The sequence below is a fragment of the Ictidomys tridecemlineatus genome, chromosome 1, assembly GCF_052094955.1.
Source record: "Ictidomys tridecemlineatus isolate mIctTri1 chromosome 1, mIctTri1.hap1, whole genome shotgun sequence".
In the NCBI taxonomy this organism is placed as follows: domain Eukaryota; kingdom Metazoa; phylum Chordata; class Mammalia; order Rodentia; family Sciuridae; genus Ictidomys; species Ictidomys tridecemlineatus.
Window position 1 is genome coordinate 259156251 of NC_135477.1, and position 21855 is coordinate 259178105.

General features: G+C 48.7%; 1 protein-coding gene and 1 long non-coding RNA gene across 3 annotated transcripts in view; one reads left to right on the plus strand and one right to left on the minus strand.

The window, feature by feature from the left end:
* Nucleotides 1-6973, minus strand: part of Adamts16 (ADAM metallopeptidase with thrombospondin type 1 motif 16) — a 124967-nt gene extending 117994 nt beyond the window's left edge. Inside the window, exons 1-2 of one of the 2 annotated variants that reach the window (XM_078018537.1) lie at nucleotides 6298-6973; nucleotides 6071-6173 (exon numbers count right to left, since the gene is read on the minus strand). In XM_078018537.1, the coding sequence (XP_077874663.1) occupies nucleotides 6071-6173; nucleotides 6298-6357 (163 nt within the window). In that variant the 5' untranslated portion in view covers nucleotides 6358-6973. Of the gene's footprint in view, nucleotides 1-6070; nucleotides 6177-6297 lie in introns of both variants that reach the window. The other variant, XM_078018534.1, reaches the window with a different exon arrangement.
* On the plus strand, nucleotides 6091-17557 carry LOC144365788 (uncharacterized). The gene is made up of 4 exons (XR_013424551.1): nucleotides 6091-6191; nucleotides 9586-12789; nucleotides 14083-14294; nucleotides 17159-17557. It is a non-coding gene; the product is annotated as an uncharacterized LOC144365788 (long non-coding RNA).
* Nucleotides 17558-21855: the final 4298 nt, after the last annotated feature.

Here is a 21855-nt window from a genome sequence, read left to right on the forward strand (position 1 = left end):
GATCATATAAGACCAAAATTGGTCTTCTAGGATTATATCTCATAAATTGTGTTGCCAGAGTAACCATCACAGGTAGTCATTTTTACAGCTCTGAGACACTCTGGATTAATATTGTTTTTATCATAGACATCTTCAGTGATCTGACAAATTCTATCTTAAAAAATCATAATTTTTATAAGATAACTTGCTGCTTAATTATTTAAAAGCAGGAGAAAGTGCAGGGTGCCGACAGACTCCAGATCTACCAGGTGCCAGTTCTGAATGCTGGCATGTGCGTCTGCACCCCCTGGAGAGCTCAGGAGCCCTCTGTTGGTCTGGCTTCCCCTCCTGTTTCCTTGGGCTCTTGTAAATTGATTGGATCTCACATTCCTCTGCCTCTCCCCACTATAATTTATACTGTACCCGTCTACACCATATTCAAATTAATTAATTCTTTTTAAAAAGCAGAAGAAATCCCAAAGATGCTGGCAGGTTTCTGGACCAGCATCCAAGCCTTCAGGACCATGGTCACAGGCATCTCCCAGGGCTGCATCTGGGGTCAGGCCTTTTCTGCAGAAGGAAGAGCGGAGCTCGGGGCTCTGAGGGATCCTGGCAGGTCCTATGACCACCTCTGTGTCTTCTCCAGATGACTCGTCCCTCCCCAGGGAACCAGGACCCATCCTCTCATCACCACCATCAACAATGCCCTCCACGGTCCAGGGCAAGGTGCTTCCCAGAGGGTGGGGGGAAGGGTGGGCCTCACCCTTGGGGTCAGATCTTGCTACCCAGACCTGGAGTTGACGGCCAAGCAAAGACCTCTGTGTCAAGGCCGGATCACAAAATATTGTAGTGAGTGATTCGTCAGCTTGTTTTATATCTTTTCCTTATTTAACCCATTAAGTCTCAGTCTTCCAAGCACAAATCGACATGGGTGCCTTAAAATAGGTTGGAATAATCTAGAGCTTCCATTTCCCACCTACGTTAAGCTAATGGACATATATTCAATTGCTCTGATCACTATCTATTACTTATCTCAAAAGAATAGACCTCTACGAACATGATGATTATTTCAGAGTTACCATACATGGGACGTAAGTTTCCATAGGTGTCCCACATCCCAGATGATGGGGCACAGGGGCTTATGCCTATGGTCCATGTGCCTTCGATTGCTGGTGAGCCCTGGGCCTGCACATTCTAGGAGAGGGCTGGCTTCCTGTCCTGAATTTTTTCTACAAATTCACACACTTTAAAATATCAGCATGGTGTGAGGCCTTCCACCAAATGTGAGTTGTCTTTGAAAAGGACACTGGACCCAGCCCCAGAGCAGGCCAAAGGAATCTCACAGCATCCAGGTGGACATCCTGTGGACTCGCAATGTACTTCCTCTGGCTTGTTGGACATAACCCCAGGGCTCATATTCTAAGAAGGCATCTCCCCTCTGTTATCAACAGACGCTCTCAGGAAGCTGCTCTGCCAGACGCTTAAGAACCCAGCTCTTCTCTGTTTTGTCGGTAAGATAAAGTAAAACCTCCATCTGCTTCTGTCAAGTGGAGTTCGTTGTAAGTCAACAATATTCAATACATTGTTTTTGGAGATGGGGAGAAGATTTTCTTCACAGTTGAACTTCAGATTAGATTGTCCTTCTACTCCTGCTCAGTCCTGGTAGGTGATTTCGTGGTGACACAGGAGCAGGGCTCTGGGAAAAGGTGTGTGTTGGGTTTGGGAGAGGTGAAGACGGCCAGGGATGATGGCGGGACATAGCCGGAGAGCCTGCTGCTGGAGCCCAGGGCAGGGTGAGGGCCCGTGCCAGGCAGGCAGGGGTCAGAGGGCATGGCAAGTCCCCCTCCATGCAGTTCTTTTTAGTTCAGAGCCCAGCTGAGCTCTGCTGGGCCTCACAGGTCGGTCCCGACCATGTGGTATGAACGGGCACTCAGCCGACCTGACTGGGGTGGGGAGGGCCTTGCAGATTGGAGAAGCAGCAGGTTCCCACCGAGGACTTGACAAGTCACCACTGATCTTCAACTAACCACCAAAGAAGGTAACTTGTGTCTGATGGGGTAAAATCCGTTGGCAACACGTGATATTTTAATTAGGAAAATGAGAAATCATATGAAACTGGTGAAAGTGCCCGTCTTGGTGGAGAAGGAGAACTGGGGCAGCGGTTGGTGCTTCTGGTGAGATGTGGGAGTCTGTAGTCTGCTCCAGGTGCCACTCAGAGAGGATGGGCCTTGCTCCTGGGCGGCCTGCATCTGCCCAAAGCACTCTCCTTACAGGGAGACACCCCTCTCACCCAGGGTTCTGGGTTCTAGGAAAGGCTCCTCCCCATCATCTGTTAAGGCCTCTCACCACCTGGCCTCCCAGGGGACAGCTTTCCATTTGCCCCTGACCCCTTACCCGTCCTTTGGGGTCAGTGGGGACAGGAAGCACATGGGGTGGCTTCAGAGCACAGCTCATCAGCAAACTCTCTTGCACACGAAAAGGTGACAACTGAATTAAAAAGTCACACTTCTCCCCAGTGACATAAGCCACATTCTTAGGACCTTTATTTGGAGGGTGGAGGATATTTACCCTTCACTGAGAGGAGGGTGTGATTGGTTGAAGGACCTCTTTCCCAAGGGCACGCAGTGTTGTGCTGAGCCACCCAGGAGAAAGGCTGACAGGTGGCATTGCCCCGTTTCCCTGGTGCAGACACCCTGCACGGCTGGCTGCAGTGACCAACATGGTATTGCTGACACGGAATCAGGAAGGGACTGGCGGTGGTCCATCACTGTGACATGTGTCCACCTCACAGACGCAAGGTGCTAACAGCCTCGGAAGCACAGGGGACAGCAGGATGCGGGAAATCAGGAAGGGAGGGGAGCTGCGTATTTAGCTGTTTTGTAACAGGGGCTTCATTTCACTGTGTTTTTATAAGTTTTAATTTTTTACCAATCAGTTGAGTAAACCCCCACCATGGCAGCCGCTGCCTCTCCAGAACTGGCGTGTGCTGGCAGAGACCCCAGCTGCGCCGCCTGCTTCCATCCCTGTCCCTCTCCAAGAGGAAGGAGAAGGGCCTGCTGGGAGAGCCTCCTCCAGGTTCTGTCCAGTGGTGCTCAGCTGAGGTGACTCCCGCCACTTGGGACACATGGTGCTGTCTGGAGACTCTTTGGTCTTCACAGGGGGAAAGGGACACTGTTGCTCCTGGACTGGGGCAGGCTGGACCCGGGGCTGTTGCTGAGCATTCTGCAATCACGGGGCAGCCCCCAGAACAGGATGTCAGTACAGCCAAGGTTGAAAAGCCTCCCTGAGTTCCAGAGAGCAGCCCTTAGAATCCCATGTGTGCTCTAGGCATGAGTCCATGGTTGGAAAGGCCAGAGTTCAGAGAATGAACCCTCCGAGCAGGGTATCCGCCCTGGCACCCTTGGGAGAGAAGCCAGCTGGGACACCCGTGAGCCGAATGCTGACCCTGACCCTGCCTCCTGCTCTAAGACTGTAATCCCCCAAACAGTGGCTCATGATGTCTTTAAAGTGAGATTCCTGCTGTTTGCAATCCTTTAAAAAAGACCTTGCCCATGTAAGATGTGTTTAATGAGAAAAAAGTTTGTGGATCCCTGCTCACTCAGTACACTGAACTACATGATTTCAAGTTTTTTTGAACACAGCCTCAAGTCTAGAAGGAGTCAGTGTAGAAAAGACCACTGCGGGTGTAGACCCCCTGGTGAGCCTGGGGGGCCAGCAGGTAGCAGCTCCAGGCACTTTGCTTCCTCCTCTGTGTTCAGTGACATCACACTGGTGGCTGGGAGTTGGCAGCAATGGGATATTTATACCACAGGAATCCAATCAAATGTATGAACTGGTGCCCAAAACCTCCCCCCCAGAGGGGAGGTTGTCAAACATTTACAAGCAGACTGCTGGGCCATCCGGAGACTGCCCTGTCTCCTGGCATGTAGGTGTCTGAATGTAAACCATTGCAAACTTCAAACAGACACACACAAACACACATCTTTTACATTAAAAGTTAAAGCAAGTTCTAAAGAACTTCTAAACCTTACTTAGGAAATTAAAAAGTTAGCAATCTGTGATGGGTCTTTGGTTTAACAGAGCCAGGATTTTTATTACAAAGATATATTTGTAGGAAAGAGCATTTAATCTCCTATTAACGAATAAAAAGCAATGTTGAATCAACAACAAAAACAAAAACAAAAAATTGGCATGTTTCTTAAGAGTCTGAAAATGGAATGGATCGAGGACATCGATGGCATGCTCTCTCCACTGGGAGATTGATCACTCAGACACACAGCAACATTCAGGAATTGTTACTTGGAACAAAAATCAGGGCCCCAGATAGTTATTTCAAAATCAACTTGTATCATGGGTACCTGACATCCCACAGTCAGCTGATCCCAAGGTCACATGAAGTACATGATAGCTCTGCTACTCCAGACCCAAGCAGGGAGTACTGCTGAGTGGTCTTTTCTCTGGAAGTGTAGACACTGTCCACTGATGCCCACTTTCTCAGTTCAGCCTTTCATAATTAAACAGCTAAAGCACAAGAGGGTTGGGGAGGTGGGGGCAGTGTGTCTACTAAGACAGAACCTCCCTAATGATGGCTCACACCTGCTTCAGGTTCTGACCCAGCCAGGTAAGTGGCTATCATGGGCACACTGTGCTAACGGTACCAGCTGAGAAGGTGACAAAAGGTTGCTTCCCTCCATGCTCACAGGAAAGGAAGCCCAAGTCTTAGGCAGGAAGCACAGGCTTTTCTTCCTGAATAGTTCTCTATCTATAATGTTCTTGCTCTAAATAAACTTCAAAAATGCTATAAAATACTCTAAAATATCCTGAGTCCCTCTGGAATTTTCATGATTTTATTCTAAAACAAGTACTTTTTTACCACATCTTAAAAGAAATACGTGAAGGTGGACCATTAACTTTTAATATGATCATGTTGTAGAATGCATGGGGAGAGAAGCATTAAAGGAGATAAGGATCGCTTGGGAAGGGAGCTTTAAACAGACCCAGAGTTAACTTTCCCCTTAACTACAGGGAAAGTGATTTTTAAACATTTTATATTATTTGTATCTAGCGCCTTCTGGTGGTGCTCAAAGGGGCCCACGGTCTAGCATCAATCTCCTTACATACTATGTACAATTCACATATTCATTCAGTGGAACAGAATTTCAACAGCTAATGCATATATATTTTGTCTTTCTGTTAAACAGGATGAAGAAACTGCATGGAAGAATTTGTGATCATTAACTCTACTTTCCTAGGTTTTCTAAGAACACATTGAAATAATCAAACCTAATTCTTCCTCTAAAAGCCAATGTCATTCCCTGTGGAAAAACGATACGGAGAACTAACATCCAGTAACTGCTGTCACACGGGGCACACAGAGAAACCACCTAGAAACCAATGTCACACATCTGTTTTCTCCTTTATCTGAGGGGGTAGCATGACACAGACCCATTCCACTCAGATGCTGCAAAAGCCACTTGTAAGCAGCAGAAGCCAAACCACACATTGTAGAAGGATCAGATTCCTTCCCTACCAAATCGTGGCACAGAACACAAACATTGCTGATGACATCACAACAAGCTAATTAGCCATTCCACTCTCTATGATGCTTCACTTGTGACTCAGTTCTTGAAAAGCATTAACTTTTATACTCAGATCACAAGCACTGTGGGAAAATGACAGCCTTTTGTCTCTTACTCTGATAGTTAGATATAGAGGGAGACTTGGGGTGGTGGAGAGGAGGGGAAGAGAGAAACTCTGGTAAAGACTTTACATCAATGAGGTGTACATTCACCTATACGTTGGTCTAGACCCTGCCTAGGCTCTTCTAATTTTCTAAAAGTAAAATATATTTCCTTGTCTCTTTCTTACTATTAAAACTGGCACACTGTGACTATTATCTCAGGAATTTCAATATGAATATCGGTGGAAGCCCACTCGTGAGCGCGCACTCAGGCTGTTTGAAGAATGCAGCGAAACGTCTTAAAAGCAGAGTTTAGAGTTAGGAACATTCGCAGCGGTTTATAAACCAGCGGTGGGTTTTTTACGAGGTGCTAGATTGCAAGGATTAGAAGACCCCAATTCGCTGACTTACCGCCGGTTTCCATTCCTCCAGGCCGTTCCGGGGGAGGGGACAGATGCGGGACGCTAGGGCTTCCAGACGCTGCAGCTGCGGGATCCATCGCGCACGCAGGTGCCTGCTGGAAAACACCTTGGTGAGACCTCTGGGGTTGCGGGAGAGGAGCCCCGGGAGGGACGCGTTCCCACCTGTCAGGGATGCACGGCTACCTACCGCCTGGGGCAGAAGCCCACCTTACTCACCTGCACGCAGACCTGCGCCAGCAGCAGCACCCAGAGCGTCGCGCAGTCTGGGACCCTCATAGCCGGGTCTCCCCGCGCAAGCTGGCGCTGCGCTCCTGAGTAGAGTTCGCAGGGCTTTATCCAGGGGCGCTCGGCCGTGAGGGCGGGTCACTGGATGGTCCGCAGCCGGGCAGCAGCCAGCCACCAGTGTGCAATCGTGCAGCGAAGATCCCACCCGGGCTCGGCTCAGGATTCCAGCCGCCACTCCAGCGCCCGCGCTGGGGTTATTACTGCGCCTCCGCGCAGCGCGGGGGTGGGGGTGGGGGGGTGGAGTGGCAGCCCCAGTGGCTAGGGCGGCTGAGCACCCGCCCTGGGAGAGCCTGGGAGGAGGGGAAAGGAGGGGAAGACAGGAGGGGGAGAGAAGAGGAGGGGAGGGCAGAAAAGGGTAAGAGGACCCAGCAGACCTGCTGTTGGGTTGCAGGACTCTGCGGTTAGCCTTGGGCAGCCGGCTTCACACACAGGAGGGCTGGACTTGCGCAGCTCAAAGAGCAGAGCACCTGCAGCCAGCAGGATTGCTTTCTGACGCCCTGGCTTTCTCCGCGTCCTGCCTGTACCCTGGGCCCTCTGGAGGGTGCAGAAGATACCTCTTATCGCCCTGCAGAGGGTATTGCGTGAGCACCAAAGGGCGCCCAACCTTACTGGGCACGCATGGGGCTGGGCATGCACGGGGCTGTGTGTAAGCTCATGTGCGTGGAGCTTGGTGATCCAGGAATTTCACCCTTTCACTGCTGGCCTGTTGGACTATGCGGTAGGGTTACCGACCACATGTGTACATCATTGCACAATAGGTTCATGCATTCACGCGTGTACAAGTACACGAATATGTGTCTACACCCTTGTGAGTACATGCAAAGGGTACTTCTCTGCTGGCTGCTCTCCCACTCCCATACTTTCCCTAGGTCCTGGGTCTTGGACTTCTGCTGCTGTAGTTGCAGGGTCCCTCACATTCAGTATGGTCTGACCTTGCTGAATTTGAAATTTTGGAGAAAGGTTGCATGAGAAAATGTGGTGGGTGTGCTCTGCACTTCTCTGCCAGCCTGCGTGGAGCCTGTAGGTGCCCAGGGAGAGCTCACAGTGGACTTCTTGCCTTAGGCAGTCCTGAGTGTCAACCATGCTGGGCAGATCATCTGGCTGGGCCTGAGCTGCTCCTGCTCCAGATATCTATCTATCTCTCTCTCTCTCTCTCTCTCTCTCTCTCTCTCTCTCTCTCATTTGAAAGTATTGTTCAAAAAACACAAACATTTTTACCAAAAGGACTGAATTAGAGTAAACTTAAATCACCTGTCATCCTCCTCCCTCAATGCCCTCTAATTTTTTTTTTTTTCTCAACAAACCTGCGCTTACCTGGAAAAGTGAGAATGAGCTTGGACAGTGCCTGGATGTCTCCAAAATGTTCTTCAGAAGGAGGCAGAATTTCCCTTTCTCCTGAGTACAGGACTTTGCATGTTTGGTAAATGGGGTTTCTAATTACCTCCAATTGTGTCCAGTATAACATAAAAGGGAATCAGAGTTTCCGAGTTGAGTTTCCCAATGGAGATGACCAGGGCCTCTCTTTTATAAATTCAAATGGATGAAATGAAAGAAGAATGGTTGATATAAAATGATTCACTATTAGGGTCTTTTTAAAAGACTAAAACCAAAACAGTGTTTAATCAGTTTCTTTCCATTGTGAAAAGTAAATGCTGTTCTTTACAATGGTGCAAGTTTCCCATTTCTTCCAGTTGTACGAGGAATCCAGTGCTCATCCTAGGAGAGGGCAGACTCCAGCCTGTGGGTACAGTTGGGAACTGATGTGGGTGACAGATCTTAGAACACTGTGCAGTTACTCAAAGCTGCTTCTCAGGTTCAGGAGGGAGCAAAGGGGGAGGCTGGAGGCTAGGGGAAATGGCAGCACACAGGTCCCCTGCAAAAGGGACAGCCAGAAAAATGAGAAGTTGCGTTGCGTTGGTGTACAATGAGTCAAAATGCATTCTGCTGTCATATATACCTAATTCAAATAAATAAATAATTAAAAATATTACATAAAAGGGGGACAGTTGGAAGTGAGTGGCCAGTGTGTGGGTTGTAGCAATAGTGATGGGGGCCAGATAGAACCATTTGTTTTTCTTTTTTACCCAGAATTGAGTCCAGAGGCACTTATCCTCAGCCCTTTTAAGTATTTTATTTAGAGACAGGGTTTCACTGAGCTGCTTAGGGCTGTTATTGAGGCTGACTCTGAACTCTAGATTCTCCTGCCTCAGCCTCCTAAGGTGCTGGGATTATAGGCATGCACCACTGTGCCGGTCTTCAACCTGGCTTTTAAAAGGAAGACAAGGATTCAAATTTGGATATAGAGTTTTCTTTAATTAAAAACATCCTACAAATATAACTCTAAGGACAAATATTGCAAGGATTCAAGCAGAGATAATCCTTCAGTCTGCGACAGGTTGAGAATTTAGCCCTGAACTTTAAGGTCTAATTTAGAAAAATAATGTTGTTATACTTTGCTTAGAGCCTGAACTGGTCTGGCCAACTGCTTTTGCAAGTCAAGTCTCACTGAAACCTGGCTCATTTGTCTACAGATTGTCCATGACTCCTTCACAATGCCAAGGCTCAGGTGCCACAGCAGAGACTGTGTGGCCAACAAAACCCAAAGGACTTACAATCTGACTCTTTCCACAAAAATGTGGCAGATACTAATTTTTTAGTCCAACAGATGTTAACAGTTGCCTGTATTCTGGCAGCAGGTTCTCCTTCATGAAGTCATTCGAAAAATCAAGGCTATGTTTGACAGGAAATAAAAATTAAAGCACAATGAAAAGAAAGTGCTCCCCAAGTACCTGGCTATGGTGCTTTACCCCAGGCCAGTGACCTTTTCAGATCAAAGAAGCAAGTGTCCATCACCACGGGGAAACATAGGGAACTTCAGATCATAAGGATGGAACTTGGTCATAGCTCTTTTCTAATCGGAGTCAATTTTAAACCAAAGCAATGCAATGGGCAGACTGTACACCAAACATCAAATACTGTTCTCACACCAAACACCGAAGAGATGTGTGCATGTTTGTGAGCTGCGAAGGCCGTTCACCCTGTACCCCTGCTCCTGATCCATGATGTGCACAGAGGGGACTAGTCTGGTGTCATACAAACTGGAATTACTTTGGTTGTGGATGCTTAAGGGGGAAAACTGTCACAAGGACCTGTTGAAAAACTCCTGCCGCTCATATTGCTTTCCAAAAGATTAATGTCACTATGTATTACTTTTCACAGATCAGAAGAGCACAATTCCAATGACAAACTTAGTGCCAAATAACTGCAGTCTAAAGTGAATCTTGTCAATTCTTGCTGTTGGCATAGGAGAAGTGAAGCCCCAGAGAGGTGTAAGCAGGTCACTTGACCTCACCTGACCCTACCTGACGTGTGGCAGAGTGATACCAGGTCAGGCCTCATGACGCTTTCCCAAGTCATTCCCCAGTCCCCAACCCTGAAAGGATGGCTCATAGGTCCAAAGCAGAAAGAATGCCCTTGCAATATAAAAAAAAATGGTAAATAGAAAGCACATGAGGAGCACGAGAAGGGGATACTAATGTGAGAAGCTAAATTCTGAATCTAGATAGAAAATAAGGTCGGGGCAACAGGTCTTAGGAATTGTGTGAAAATTGGGACTCACCGTGACTGACAGGGGAGCTTCAGAAATGAGGGGACATGGAGGTTCTTTTGGACTGGTTGGCAGGACTTGGCACAGCCCCGGGTCTCCTCAGATCCCTCCTCTAAGTCCTAACTGAACCCCAGGAGCTCTGCTCCTCAGTGGCAGTGGGATAGCTAGCCTGGGTCCACGGGAATGAACTCGTAATGTCCTAATGCCTGAGGGGTGTGTCAGCAGCTTGCACGCCAATTCTGTTGCTGACCGTGCTCTAGAACCTGCGTTCCTCCTTCACTCTGAGTCTTCAAAGATGAAAGAAGAAAGGAAAGTTGGAACCAAGGGGAACAGACGACGGTAGATTCCTGAATTCAGAATAAGACATTCGTGAGCTTCTTCCTCCATTGTTAAACACAGACTTAAATTATTATTTAACTTAAATAATAATAATTCATTGAGTTATTATACAAGATTAACTATGTGTTTTATGCATTTTATGATCATCATTGCAAATTTAACGTTGCTGATTTTATGACTTCTATTGGGATCCACAGGCCCTCTTACAGTAAGGGGCTTGCTGTCACCTGCACGGCTGGGAAGGGAGACATGCGTGTGTTCTCACAGCCTCTGTTCATAGGAACCAGGGCTCTGGCAAGCCCAGGCCTGCTTCCCTCTGCTGGAGACCACGGGCGGTCGGTGAAGGCTGGCCTGCCAGCAGCTGTCAGTTGCCCCACAGAACCTCCCATAGCTGCAATCGGAGCCTCCGCTGTGTGTCTGTGGAGCTCCAGGCTGGTTGGGCACTGGGAGGTGGAGCGGGGCTGCTGGCCTCAGTGGCCGTGACTGGGAGTGCTGTGGGGTTGGGGGATGGCTGCCTCCTGCTGCCCTGCTCACCTGGGTCCCACAGTGCCTCTTGCCCTACAGGCTGAGCCATTGTCGATGGTGAGTAGATTCAGATGAAGAGCAGTACAGGAAGGACCTGTGGGGCCTGGCCTTGGGCTGTCACACGCCACATTCTACACCGAGCAGGTCACCGGCAGCCCGGGGAGAGCTGTAAGGCTACCTGGCCAGATAGGGAGAGGGTGAAGGACAGAAATGTGCCATTTTTGCTATCAGTCTATTTTGGGTGTCAAGCCTCATCCTTTCATGAATTTTAATGTAAGGAAATGGTGCTGCTGGTCCCCGTGTTACCAGTTCAACAGCACGAGACGTGAACTGGAGCAGGTGGTGTTCCTATGGTGGAACTTCCAGGAACATCTGCAGTGTGAGCAGGGACAGGTCGAGGTCAGCTGTGCATGGCGTTAGGTCAGGACTGTGATGCCCCCATCAAAGAGGGGGCTTTCTGCTCACCCCCGGTCACACTCACCAAGGGGTAGCTAAGAACCTTCCCTTCCTCTGTTTGTTGGAAGATAATAGGTTAATCAGGGTATGGGTTAAATCATGCCCTCTACCAAGTTCACACATTGAAGTCCCAGCCCCTGGCACACACCAGGTGACCTAGTCTGGAGATAAGGTCTTTAAGGAGGGAATCAAGTAAAAATGAGGCAGGCCCTAAGCTAGGATGACACATGCTCTGATGAAAACAGAATCTGGGAACAGATAACACACAAGGAGAAAGCCATGTGAGGTAGAAGGCAGAGACCTTTGAAAGTCAGGGAGCACCAAGGATGACCAGAAAGCGCTCAGAGCCAGGAGGGGGCCCAAACAGACTCGTCCTCACAGGCTGACAAGGGCCCACCCTAGTAGCACCTTGATCTCAGTCTTGCAGCCCCTAGGACCAGTCTGCGTCAATAGGGTCTCTATTGACCAGGAAAGAATGTTAGGGAAAACACAAACATTTATCCACGATCATCTTTCCACTCCAAAGCCTGAGGTGGGAGTCTCTACGACTAAATCCGATGGCTGAGGAACACGGGGGCATTCCATGCAGGGTTTACAGAGATGGGCAGGTGTGTAATCTGGTCAGCGAGATCCAGAGAGCTAGGGGGAGGTCCCTAGGGCACAGGGCACACGGGAGATGGCAGTGCTTCTAGAAAGGTGCTTGGATCTTCCCTTTCATGTGCACCCAGAGATCTAAGTACACAGGAAAGATTCCAGAGTATAACCATGAACATGCTTGATACCACCCAGAAACCTGTGTACAGAGCTGAGAAGATTCCAGATAGCCTCTAGAACCACCCAGAGGTATGAGTGCAAGGGGCCTACCAACACCAGAGAAGACTCCAGATCAGTACTAAGAACAAGCTTGGTGTCACCCATAGGTGCTCCCCCCACAGAGGGACCCCAGCACGGGGCCTGAAGTCCTCCCATGAGAAGGCTCACAGAGCCATGCTCTCTATCTCTCAGTGCCCTCGGAATCCCCGGTGACTTGAAACAAGCTGCCACTGGGCCATCACTAGAGCCTGAGGTCCTGAGTGTGGGTGGGTCTGGATTTGTGGAACTTCTTGGAACAATTCCATGAGCCACTTGAGATTGAGACTGGGACCAAGCTGGTGTCATGGTTTGGACTTTAGTCCCCCCAAAGCTCATGTGTGAGACAATTCAAGAATGTTCCAAGGTAGAATGATTAACTTATGAAAGCACCACCTGATTAGTGGATTAATCCACTGGTAGGGATTAGCTAGGGGGTAACTACAGGCAGGCAGGTACGGTTAGAGGAAGCAGGTCACTGGCAATGTGCCTTTGGGGTTTATATTTTGTCCCTGGTGATCAGCGCTCTCCTCTGCTTCCTGGTGGTCCTGTCCTGAGCTGCTTTCTCCTGCTACACCCTTCCTCCATGTTTTCTGTCTCACCTCCATCCCGGTCAGCGGAGTCAGCTGATGACGGATTCTGAAACTGTGAGCCAAAATAAAAATTTCCTTCTTTAGGTTGTTCTTATCAGGTCTTTTGGTCACAATATTGAAAAAGCTGGTTAAGGATCAGGAAGACAATCACATCAGGTGGCTCCCAGTGAGGGGCCAGGATGGGTAACAGTGAGGACATTCTGCTGGAGGCTGATAGTCCTGCAGCCATGGTGTGCTCGTGTGTTCTGCCATAGAAGCGAACCACCCAGAAATGTGTGTTGAGCATGAGTGTGCATGCACATTGGAGTGTGCATACAAGTGTGCATGTACCTTTATCTATAGTTTAAAGAAAATTGTCAAGTAATGCGTGCATCACTATTTGATTTTTTTTTTAATTCTTAGGGAATTTTTAGAGAAAAGGAAGAGGTGTGGGTGGTGCCAGTTTGAGAAGCACAGGGTGCTGTTCTTATCCTGAGACACATTTTATGTTGTTGAGGTTGTGACATCAAATACGTACTGCTTTTGTAAGTTAAAAAAAATATGTACGAAATTGGTTCTGAGATTTAGAAATGGTCAGTGCAAGTGGTGGGCCCCCTAAGTGAAGTTTCATTAGCTCATATGTGTATATGTATCTGTGCGCCCATGTGTGTGCGCCCATGTGTATGTGTGTGTGCCCATGTGTGTGTGCTCACATGTGTGTGTGCACATGTGTATGTGTGCACGTGTGTGTGTGTGTGCACATGTGTCTGTGATCACCAGTGGCCCTTCACAGGAGCCAGTGGAGATATTTCAATATTTCATATTTCGAGTCAGCTTTTTCACTTCTGTGACTAATAGACTTGACTAGAACAATTTTGGAGGAGGAAAAGCTTATTTGGGGCTCATGGTTTCAGAGGTCTCAGTCCACAGACCGCCAGGTGCATTTGGGGCTCAAGGTGAGGCTGAACAACGTGGCAGGAGAGTATGCTAGAGCGAAGCAGCTCACATGATGGTCAGGAAGCAGAGAGACTCTACTCCCCAGATACAAATATATACCCCAAAGCCACGCCTCCAGCCCCCCCAGCCACACCCACCTACCTCCAGTTAGCACTCAGTCCCATCATGGGATTAACACACTGGGTTAAGACTCTCACAATCAGGTCATTTTACCCCCGAATGTTCTTGCATTGTCTCCCCTGTGAGCTTGTGGGGGCACCTTATACCTAAACCACAACATTTCTTGCTACTCTGCCCACAGTCCCTAGACAGGCTTGCACTCCTTCAGCTCCAGAGTGGGAAGCTCTGGTGCCCCTGCATTATTTGCAAATGACCAGGGGTGGTCAGAAACCCTGGTCTCTACTCCTCCAGGCAGATTCCTAGCAGGACTCTTCAGAGGGAAGTTTGCATTGTCTTTCTCTGTGATGGCGTCATGTGCCCTACCAGGAGTGCTGGGATTCGAGGTGACACAAGCCCCCGTGCACCACTCTGGGCTGCTTGCCTCCCCAAACCCGTGCTTTGGGGCTCTGCTGAAGGGAGTCCTGTTAGGCTTGGCCAGGCAGAGGCACGTGGGCTAGTGACAGGTGAGGAAGAGGGACAGCCTATTCCCAGGAGGGCTTCTCCCGCAGGCATGTGGGCGGGTGCAGAGGGCCAGCAGGTGTGCCTGGGCCTCCATCTTGGCATCCTCCCAAGAATCGCCCCGTTAAGTGCCGTGGGAAGCTGAGGCCACGGCAGGCAGCTCCTGGCCCCTGAGAGGCCTGAGGCCCTTTCCCCTGCTTCCTGGCCATCTCCTGTGTGGAAGCTTCAGTTCCTTGTGTGGAATTAAACTCCCTTCTGTAGACTTAAATGCGAATTTATCATTGAATCTCATCTTGCACCTGGTAGTTTCTCTGTGCTCAGTACATTTTGCCTCCGTGATCCACGGCAACCCCCAACTTTGCACAATTAACTGGAAGTTTTAAAACAAATAGCAATTATCTGTTCCCCCAAGATGTGATAAAACTTGTAAAATTATTGCTGTTACTTTTTATTTGGAAGCCATTTTTGCCTAATTGTTCTTTGTGTTTCATTGTCAGTGGTCTACTGTATTATCTATCTTCTTCTTCATGTAAATTTTCAATTTCTGTTTTCCTAGAAAAGAGTTCCTATCATTTTATAATAGATTATTTTGCCTGGATTCCATCTCCTCCTTCTTTGTTTTCTATATTATTTAATTTTTATTAAAGCTTATTTTCTGATTTTTCAGAGTACTGATCCTCCTTGGACTTACCCTACTATTTCTGCATATTAAGTTCCCATGACTCTTTCTTCAGAGAATAAATCATTCTCTACAAATTCTCCCTTCTGTTTTTATCTCCTAGTCCCCCATGGGACTAGGAGATAAAAACAGAATAATCTTAGCCCACAGTGAGGAAGAGCTGCCCTGAGCCCACTTCTTCTCCTCTCCAACCTCCACAAGGCCTGGGCAAATTGGTAGAATCATCTATGTCTCTTTACCAGATGCAGCAACTAGAAGGGAAATATTTAACCTGCAGTTTCACTCTATGCCAATGAGTAATGCGGCTGACCTGGGTGAACTCATCCTGCAAACCCATACAGACTCAGGAGCAGAGATCATAGCCGTGTGCAGACAGGCATCTCTCCTGGCTCGGGAAGAAGACATTAAAGCCAACTGCATTATGGAAGGGCATTTGACTCAAGCCTTGAGCACGGTGGCATCTTGAATTTCTGAGTCACAGTGACACTTTTATGAAGAGTATCAAGAGGAGAGTGGGCTGTATACGTGCTGGAAAATCCCCAAGTCTGTTATGCCAAACTCCTTTCTAGGGAAAAAATGGTTTTTGTTTTGTTTTTCTTTTTTGAAATTTTGCTTTAAAAGTGTTTTTAAAAATCCCTACTAGATAAAGTGTTTGAAGTGATTTCATTGGAGCTGAGGGACTTCAGTCTTTACGCACATTTTGAATTGTATGGATGCATTGAAAATATCTCTGGGAGTGAGTTTGCATTAGTTTTCTCTGGAAATGTATGGGGCGTTCAAAAGGTCAATGCTCAGCCTTTTCATTTTTGACCTGGTTCGTTCATCACTTGAGATGATTTCCTTGCTCTAGAATTCACCCTGGTGCCCTCCTAAGTGTGCCACCTGTGCACATCTGTCTCATACCACGAAATAGGGAATGTATGTGGATCAAGGCATCATGGAGGATATTCATGGAGCTTTATTTTTGGAAGGCCAGCCAATGAAACATCAGGATGCAGCGTCAAACGTGTGCTCATCCTCATTATAATTTACACCGGCATCTGTGACAGAGAAAAGGATTGTCATGTCAAGGTTGGGCTGTGGCACAGTAGTGGAGCATTTGCTAGGCATGCACAGGCCATGGAATCAGTCCCTAAAAAAAGTTGGAATCAACCACCAAAAAAGTTGCTTCATATAATACAACACCATTTGAAGGGTGAAATTTATAATTGTAAGGTCATTCTAAGTCCAGAAGGCTTGGGCTTTTTTCTTGTTCCTTTATATGGGATGTATAAATACATCCCATATAAAGTACAATATAAAGTACTTGTATTTTCATTTGTATGTATTTTCATGTTACAAATGAACTTTTCAGTTCAAACATAAACACAAAATTTAAAAAAATATACAAATGAGAATCTGTATATTAATGCATTCATAACTGAGAATCTGAGAAATTGACTAAACTTATTTTTAATGTTAAAAGTAAATACTGATAATAAAACTATGCCAAATATATGAGAAGAGAAAATTTAAAAGATTCTTACTATTTAAGAAATAAAAAGCAGAGGCTAGCTGCAGAAAATGGAATCAGAAGGCAAGAACATGAAGAGAGTCATACACTAATTCATCTGTCCCACACCGTGCGCCTATTGAAAAACAGGGCCTTAGATTGTGTTTAAAAAGTAAAATGTAATCATAGACTTAAAATATACATCTTTTGCAAAGGAAAACTGAAACATAAAACCAATTGTTCAATTAATATTAAATCAAGCTAAATATTTTTTAGGCAAAGATAATAAAATGTGGCTCTGGACACTCATGAACTTGTGGAAGTCTTCATTCTCTCATCTGTATAACCAACTCAGCAAAAATAGAGCCCAGGTCAAGGGTTCAATATAGTATCTGTGAAGGGCTAAGTGCCTAGAATGTTGAACCTGCCGTATGTATTGAAACCACTTTAATTTAAATACAATTCAATAATTTTAAATGATACTTTAAAATAAGTAAACAAATGGGCAAAAACAGTTGTCAATTCCACATGAGTGAAGACCATATTCCTTTCCTTTGCTCTAACTGTTGCTTCCAAATCCATTTGATGGACTTGGGGAACAGTTCCAGTGATCTCCAGAAGGAGCCTCACATCCTGCAGCCCAAAGACCAGGAATTGTGCAAAGGTCCATCGTGACAAACCCAGTTCCTCTCTTCCAGATCACATCTCCTTGGTAAACACCTTGAGCGAGTGGAAATGCTACCGAGCAGATGCACAAAAATCCAGTCTCTACAGAGGCATCCCGAAGAGTCAGTGGATCTTCAGAGAAGAGGCTCCCCCCAAGACGATGTCTGAACACTGGACTCCCTGGGGTTTAGTACCCTGGGAAAGCTTCAGGGGGAGACCTGGACACAGAGGGCTGGTTAGCACCATGACTCTATCCCCTTCTGTCTTCTAAAGATGGAAACATTCGGGTTCCCATTCATGAAATTCCAAATTAGCAGCCAGATGATACCATTTTTCAGACAAAGAGGAGAGTACATCTAGTGTCATCGTCCGTGTTTCTTTTATGAAGAAAATTGTAATATGACTAGAATAAAAGTTTCCCTGATAACTCAGCCACAATTTCCGTGAAATTTGAATGTCTGTTCTTCAAATCTGAATAATCAAAATAAAAGTTTCTCAGTTTCTAGCTGCCTCTATCAGTCATCTCAAAAGAACTAATTAATTTGATGAATGTTTCTGAAATGTCCTTACACCAAATCCAGCTTGATCAGTATGCAAACCTGATGACCTCCTGTAACGTGGTTGGAATTTGAAAATACACTAAACATGTACAAAGTAAATCAATAGGAATGCAGAGTGTGCTTTTCCACGTTGCTGCACTCCCCTGTTGGCAGGGGGAGGCTCCGGTTCATTCAGGCATTGAAAAGTCACCTTCTCTGGCAAAGTGCTATTGGCGAGGCTGCCTTTTCCAAGCCACAGCTCGACTTATGCCTGAGGATGGAAGATGGCTCCTGATCCCCTCACCCTGACTTGTTTTCTTTATTGCTCTTGTGCTACCTGGGATCATGACATGCCATTGTCTTCTGCCTGGGTTCCTCCTGGAATGGCTTGCTCACCTGCTGTCTCTCTCCTTCACAGAGATGCCCGGCATGTGGCAGGTCACCTATTGGTCACCAGGTCTACACTAAGTTCCCTTTCAATTTTCGTGATCTTCAGAAAACCTACTGCTCTCTCTCTGCTGGAGCAGTAATAAAGAGCTGACCTCATCCAGCCTGTCCTCAGACCCTTCAGGGGCCTCACTGGTGTAACAGGAGGGAAGTACAAGGCCTCCCCAGGCATTTCAGCGTGCACAGTTTTGGAAGAATGACATTATTTTTGTGCCCAGAGACAGACAGACAGGCTGGCACAGAACAGGTTGATGAGTGCTCGTCAATTGTGGATTTGCCATCTCTGTCCCTTTCTCTAAGCAGATTTAAGCCTTTCAATTCACTTGTGTCCATGTGTTTTAAATCATCTGGGCTTCACTTTTTTTCATGCTTCAGGAAAGACTGACCAGAAAGGAGAAGGGTTGATCAGATTCCAGGAAGGCTCTGATCCAGCAGAGGCCTAGGCGGGGCTGGCAGACTCCCAGTGGGCACCTGGCAAGGGGTCTGGGCTCCAGGGAGCAGAGCAGGGCCACATGGGCACCAGCCCTTTGCAGAGCACTGGAGCACGTCCAGGGATGGAGTGATTCAGAGGCAGATGTGAGAGCAAAGGCCAATCAGAAAAGTAGAGCAGAGGGAAGCAGGAAGGTGACCAAGCCTGGTCACCTGGTGGAGAGGATGGCTGCAGGGAGCGCCTGCCTCTGAGCGGCCGTGGGCCTGGAGGACCCACAGTTAAGCTGCCCTCCCACCCAGTCAGCAGCTGCCTCTCCTTCCAGGAAGTGCTTCTGTCTCTGGCACCAGGTGTGGGTTTTGAAGAAGACCCAGTGTGCACGGGAGACCTGCAATCTGGCTGGTTTCTGATTCCGTAGATTCCTGCTCATCCCAGTCTCACCCCACCATGGCACATACTCACACACACCCCCCGTGGTGGCACCTTATGAAGAACACACGGCCATCCCTGCCTCGTCCCTTCCCGAGAGCACCCTGGTGGGTCGGGGGCTGCAGGCTGACCACTGCACTTCCCCAGCCAGTTGGGTCCCCGAGAGGAAGAGGGTGGGCTTGCTCCTCTGCACACCCTGGGCTTTCACACGAGAGAAATGTGTGTCTCAGGGACTGTGGCTGGAGAGTGTCCTTTCCTAGGGACACACCCGCAGGCTGAGCTACTTTGTGGTGGCCAAGAACTTGTCACTGAAGGATGTGGAAGGGACACAGTGCAGACAATTACTCTGGGGAGGACTAGGGTGGTATCAGCCCACCCAAGGGCTTTACACCCTTCTCCACCAGAGATGCTTCATGGGTTGACAGTGACCATGGTTCTGTGATGGGGCTATGGCTGTCAGCTCCCCTGCAGCCTCCCAACGACGACTGTGTGTTTTACAAACTTGAGCTGTGAGTGCTCAGGAGTGAGTCTGCTGCTAGCTGTGTGTCCCCACACCAGGCTAGAGCACTGTCGTGCATGCACAGGGCTCTGCCGCCTGACCAGCACACCTGCAGCAGCACGTCTCAGACCGTCACCCAAGACCAAGACAGTGTCCCCTTCCACAGTAGCTACACTCTGTGGGGCCCCTCCCTCAGGCTGGTATCTGACTTCTTGCTTGGGACAAGCACAGCCTGAGTCCTGGTCACCCTCTGGAGCACTGCTGGAGGACTGGAAGACCTACAGGGCGCACTGCCCCCCTGTCAGGAGCCCATGCACGGCCCCAGGCTCCACCTCCACTCAGATCCAGCCCCATCAGCACTGCCCCAGCCTGGGTGGCACCTCTGCAATATCCTGGGAGCAGGTTTGCAGGGTGGGGGGCAGAGGTCTAGAGTTTTGCTGGGGACCAAGATCAGGATGTAGACCAGTCACGGTCTGGCTTGGAAGACATCTAGGGTTCTCATGGGATGTACAGGTGTATCTCAACACACTGTTCGGTTTTACTTGCTTCACAGAATTGAAAGGTCAGAAAAGCCCCCAGACAGCTAGGTTTTAGTGGAGTCTCCTGAACTGGTCTTGAAAGTCATAAGTGAGTGACAATCAGACCTGGGCCCTCACTGAGTCAGACTCTAACCTGCTTGCACAGATGGGAGCAGCTGGACCAGGTTGACCAGCAAAGTCCTCTGGAGTGCTGGAGTCCCTGCCTCAGGTGGCGGTCAGCTCCATCTCCTGGACTTCCCAAGGCAATGCCCCCACCCCAGCTCCTTTCTCTGCCCATGTTCCCAGTAGACGCTCGATTGTATAAAAGCTGGGGAAGGCTTATCAGATGGGTTGAGCAGCAGCATTGAGTGGGTCCTTCCTGGTTCCTGGTGCAGGAGGGGCATGTGAGGACAGTACTGGACACCTCTGCATACTGTCCTAAGGAGGATAACCTTGGGAAGGCCCTGCCATTTCTTTTCCCCAATCTACTCCTTTAGATCAGCCAGCTGCTTCCCAGGTCAGAAAGAGGCAGATGTGGAGAGGTGTGTGTTTCAGCCACATTCCCTTCTGGGGAAGAAGCCGGAAGTTTATCTCCTCCACAGACAGGAGGATTCGGTCAGAAGCAGGTGGGAACGTGCATCTCACCCTCTCCTGACCCACAGAAGGTCACACCAGGTGTGTCAGCAGCTGTGTGGTGTGCTGGGATGATGGTGGACATGCCAAGCCTGCTGCAGGAAGCCATCTCACACGCCCACCGCTGCTCTTCACACTCTCTGAGACTGGGCAGGGCGGCTGGTGCCTCCAGGAGGGCTCTGGCTTGGAGTCAGCGTACTTTATTCGTTTTCCCTTGAATCTGTCAGGAGGTCCAGTCAGGAGTCAGACACCGCACAGTTATTTGAACAGAGGAAATTTAATATAAGGAATGACTAGCCTCTGATAGCAGCACGTAGAGATGTGAAGAGAACGTCACTGGACAGTCCCTGCTGGGGGAAAGCCAAAGAAGCCCACCAGGAAGGGACCCCTCCCCGAGGCTGATCTCCTTGCAGGGGGCATTGGTCCCGCCCACTGAGCATGAGGAGGCTGCTGTGCTGCTCAGGCCAAAGCCCTGGCCCTGCCATTGAATAAGGCCCCCTTCCTGTGGAGCCACTGACCAGTCACACCCCTCCTGGGGCTCTGAAGCCTTAGTGGACAGCTACAATCTGTAATTCATCTACTCACCAAGTAGTCAGCTGTGCAGACAGGCAAACCCAGGGTCTCAGGGGGAGCCGTGGTAGGTGGGGCAGAGCGAGGGGTGTGCCTGGACGGGCAGCAGCCTCACCCCAGGCTAGCTCCTGCACAGCTCGCTCCTGTAGCCCACAGAAAGGAGCAGAATGGGGGTGCCAGCCTGCCCTGCCCTGCCATCAGGGTTCTGAGGCTCTGGAGCAGACAGGCTGGGCCTAGGTTTCAGCTCTGGGACCCCTCTCGGGTACCAGCAAGTGGCTCTCCGTCTCTGTGCTCAGTTTCCTGTCTCTAGGCTGGTGGGGTGATAACAGCACCCACCTGTGAGGTGATGAGGAGGACTGAATGAGTTGCATCTTGAGCACTCGGAGCAGTGAATTTGTCTCTCAGGCAGCTACAACAAACGACCCCACACTTGGTGATTTCAAATGGCACACAGTCGTTCCCTAACGGTCCTGGAAGCCAGGAGTCCAAGGTCAACATCACGGGGCTGAGATGCAGGTGTTCACAGAGGCTCTAGGGTAAGATCTGCTTCTGACCTCTCCGTACTCCTGGGACAGCATCATCCCACCCTCTGCTCGAATGGCTTGATGATCTGCTCCTCCTCGCAGTCACACCTTGCTCAGTCTCCCTTCTGAAGGGTGCTCACAAC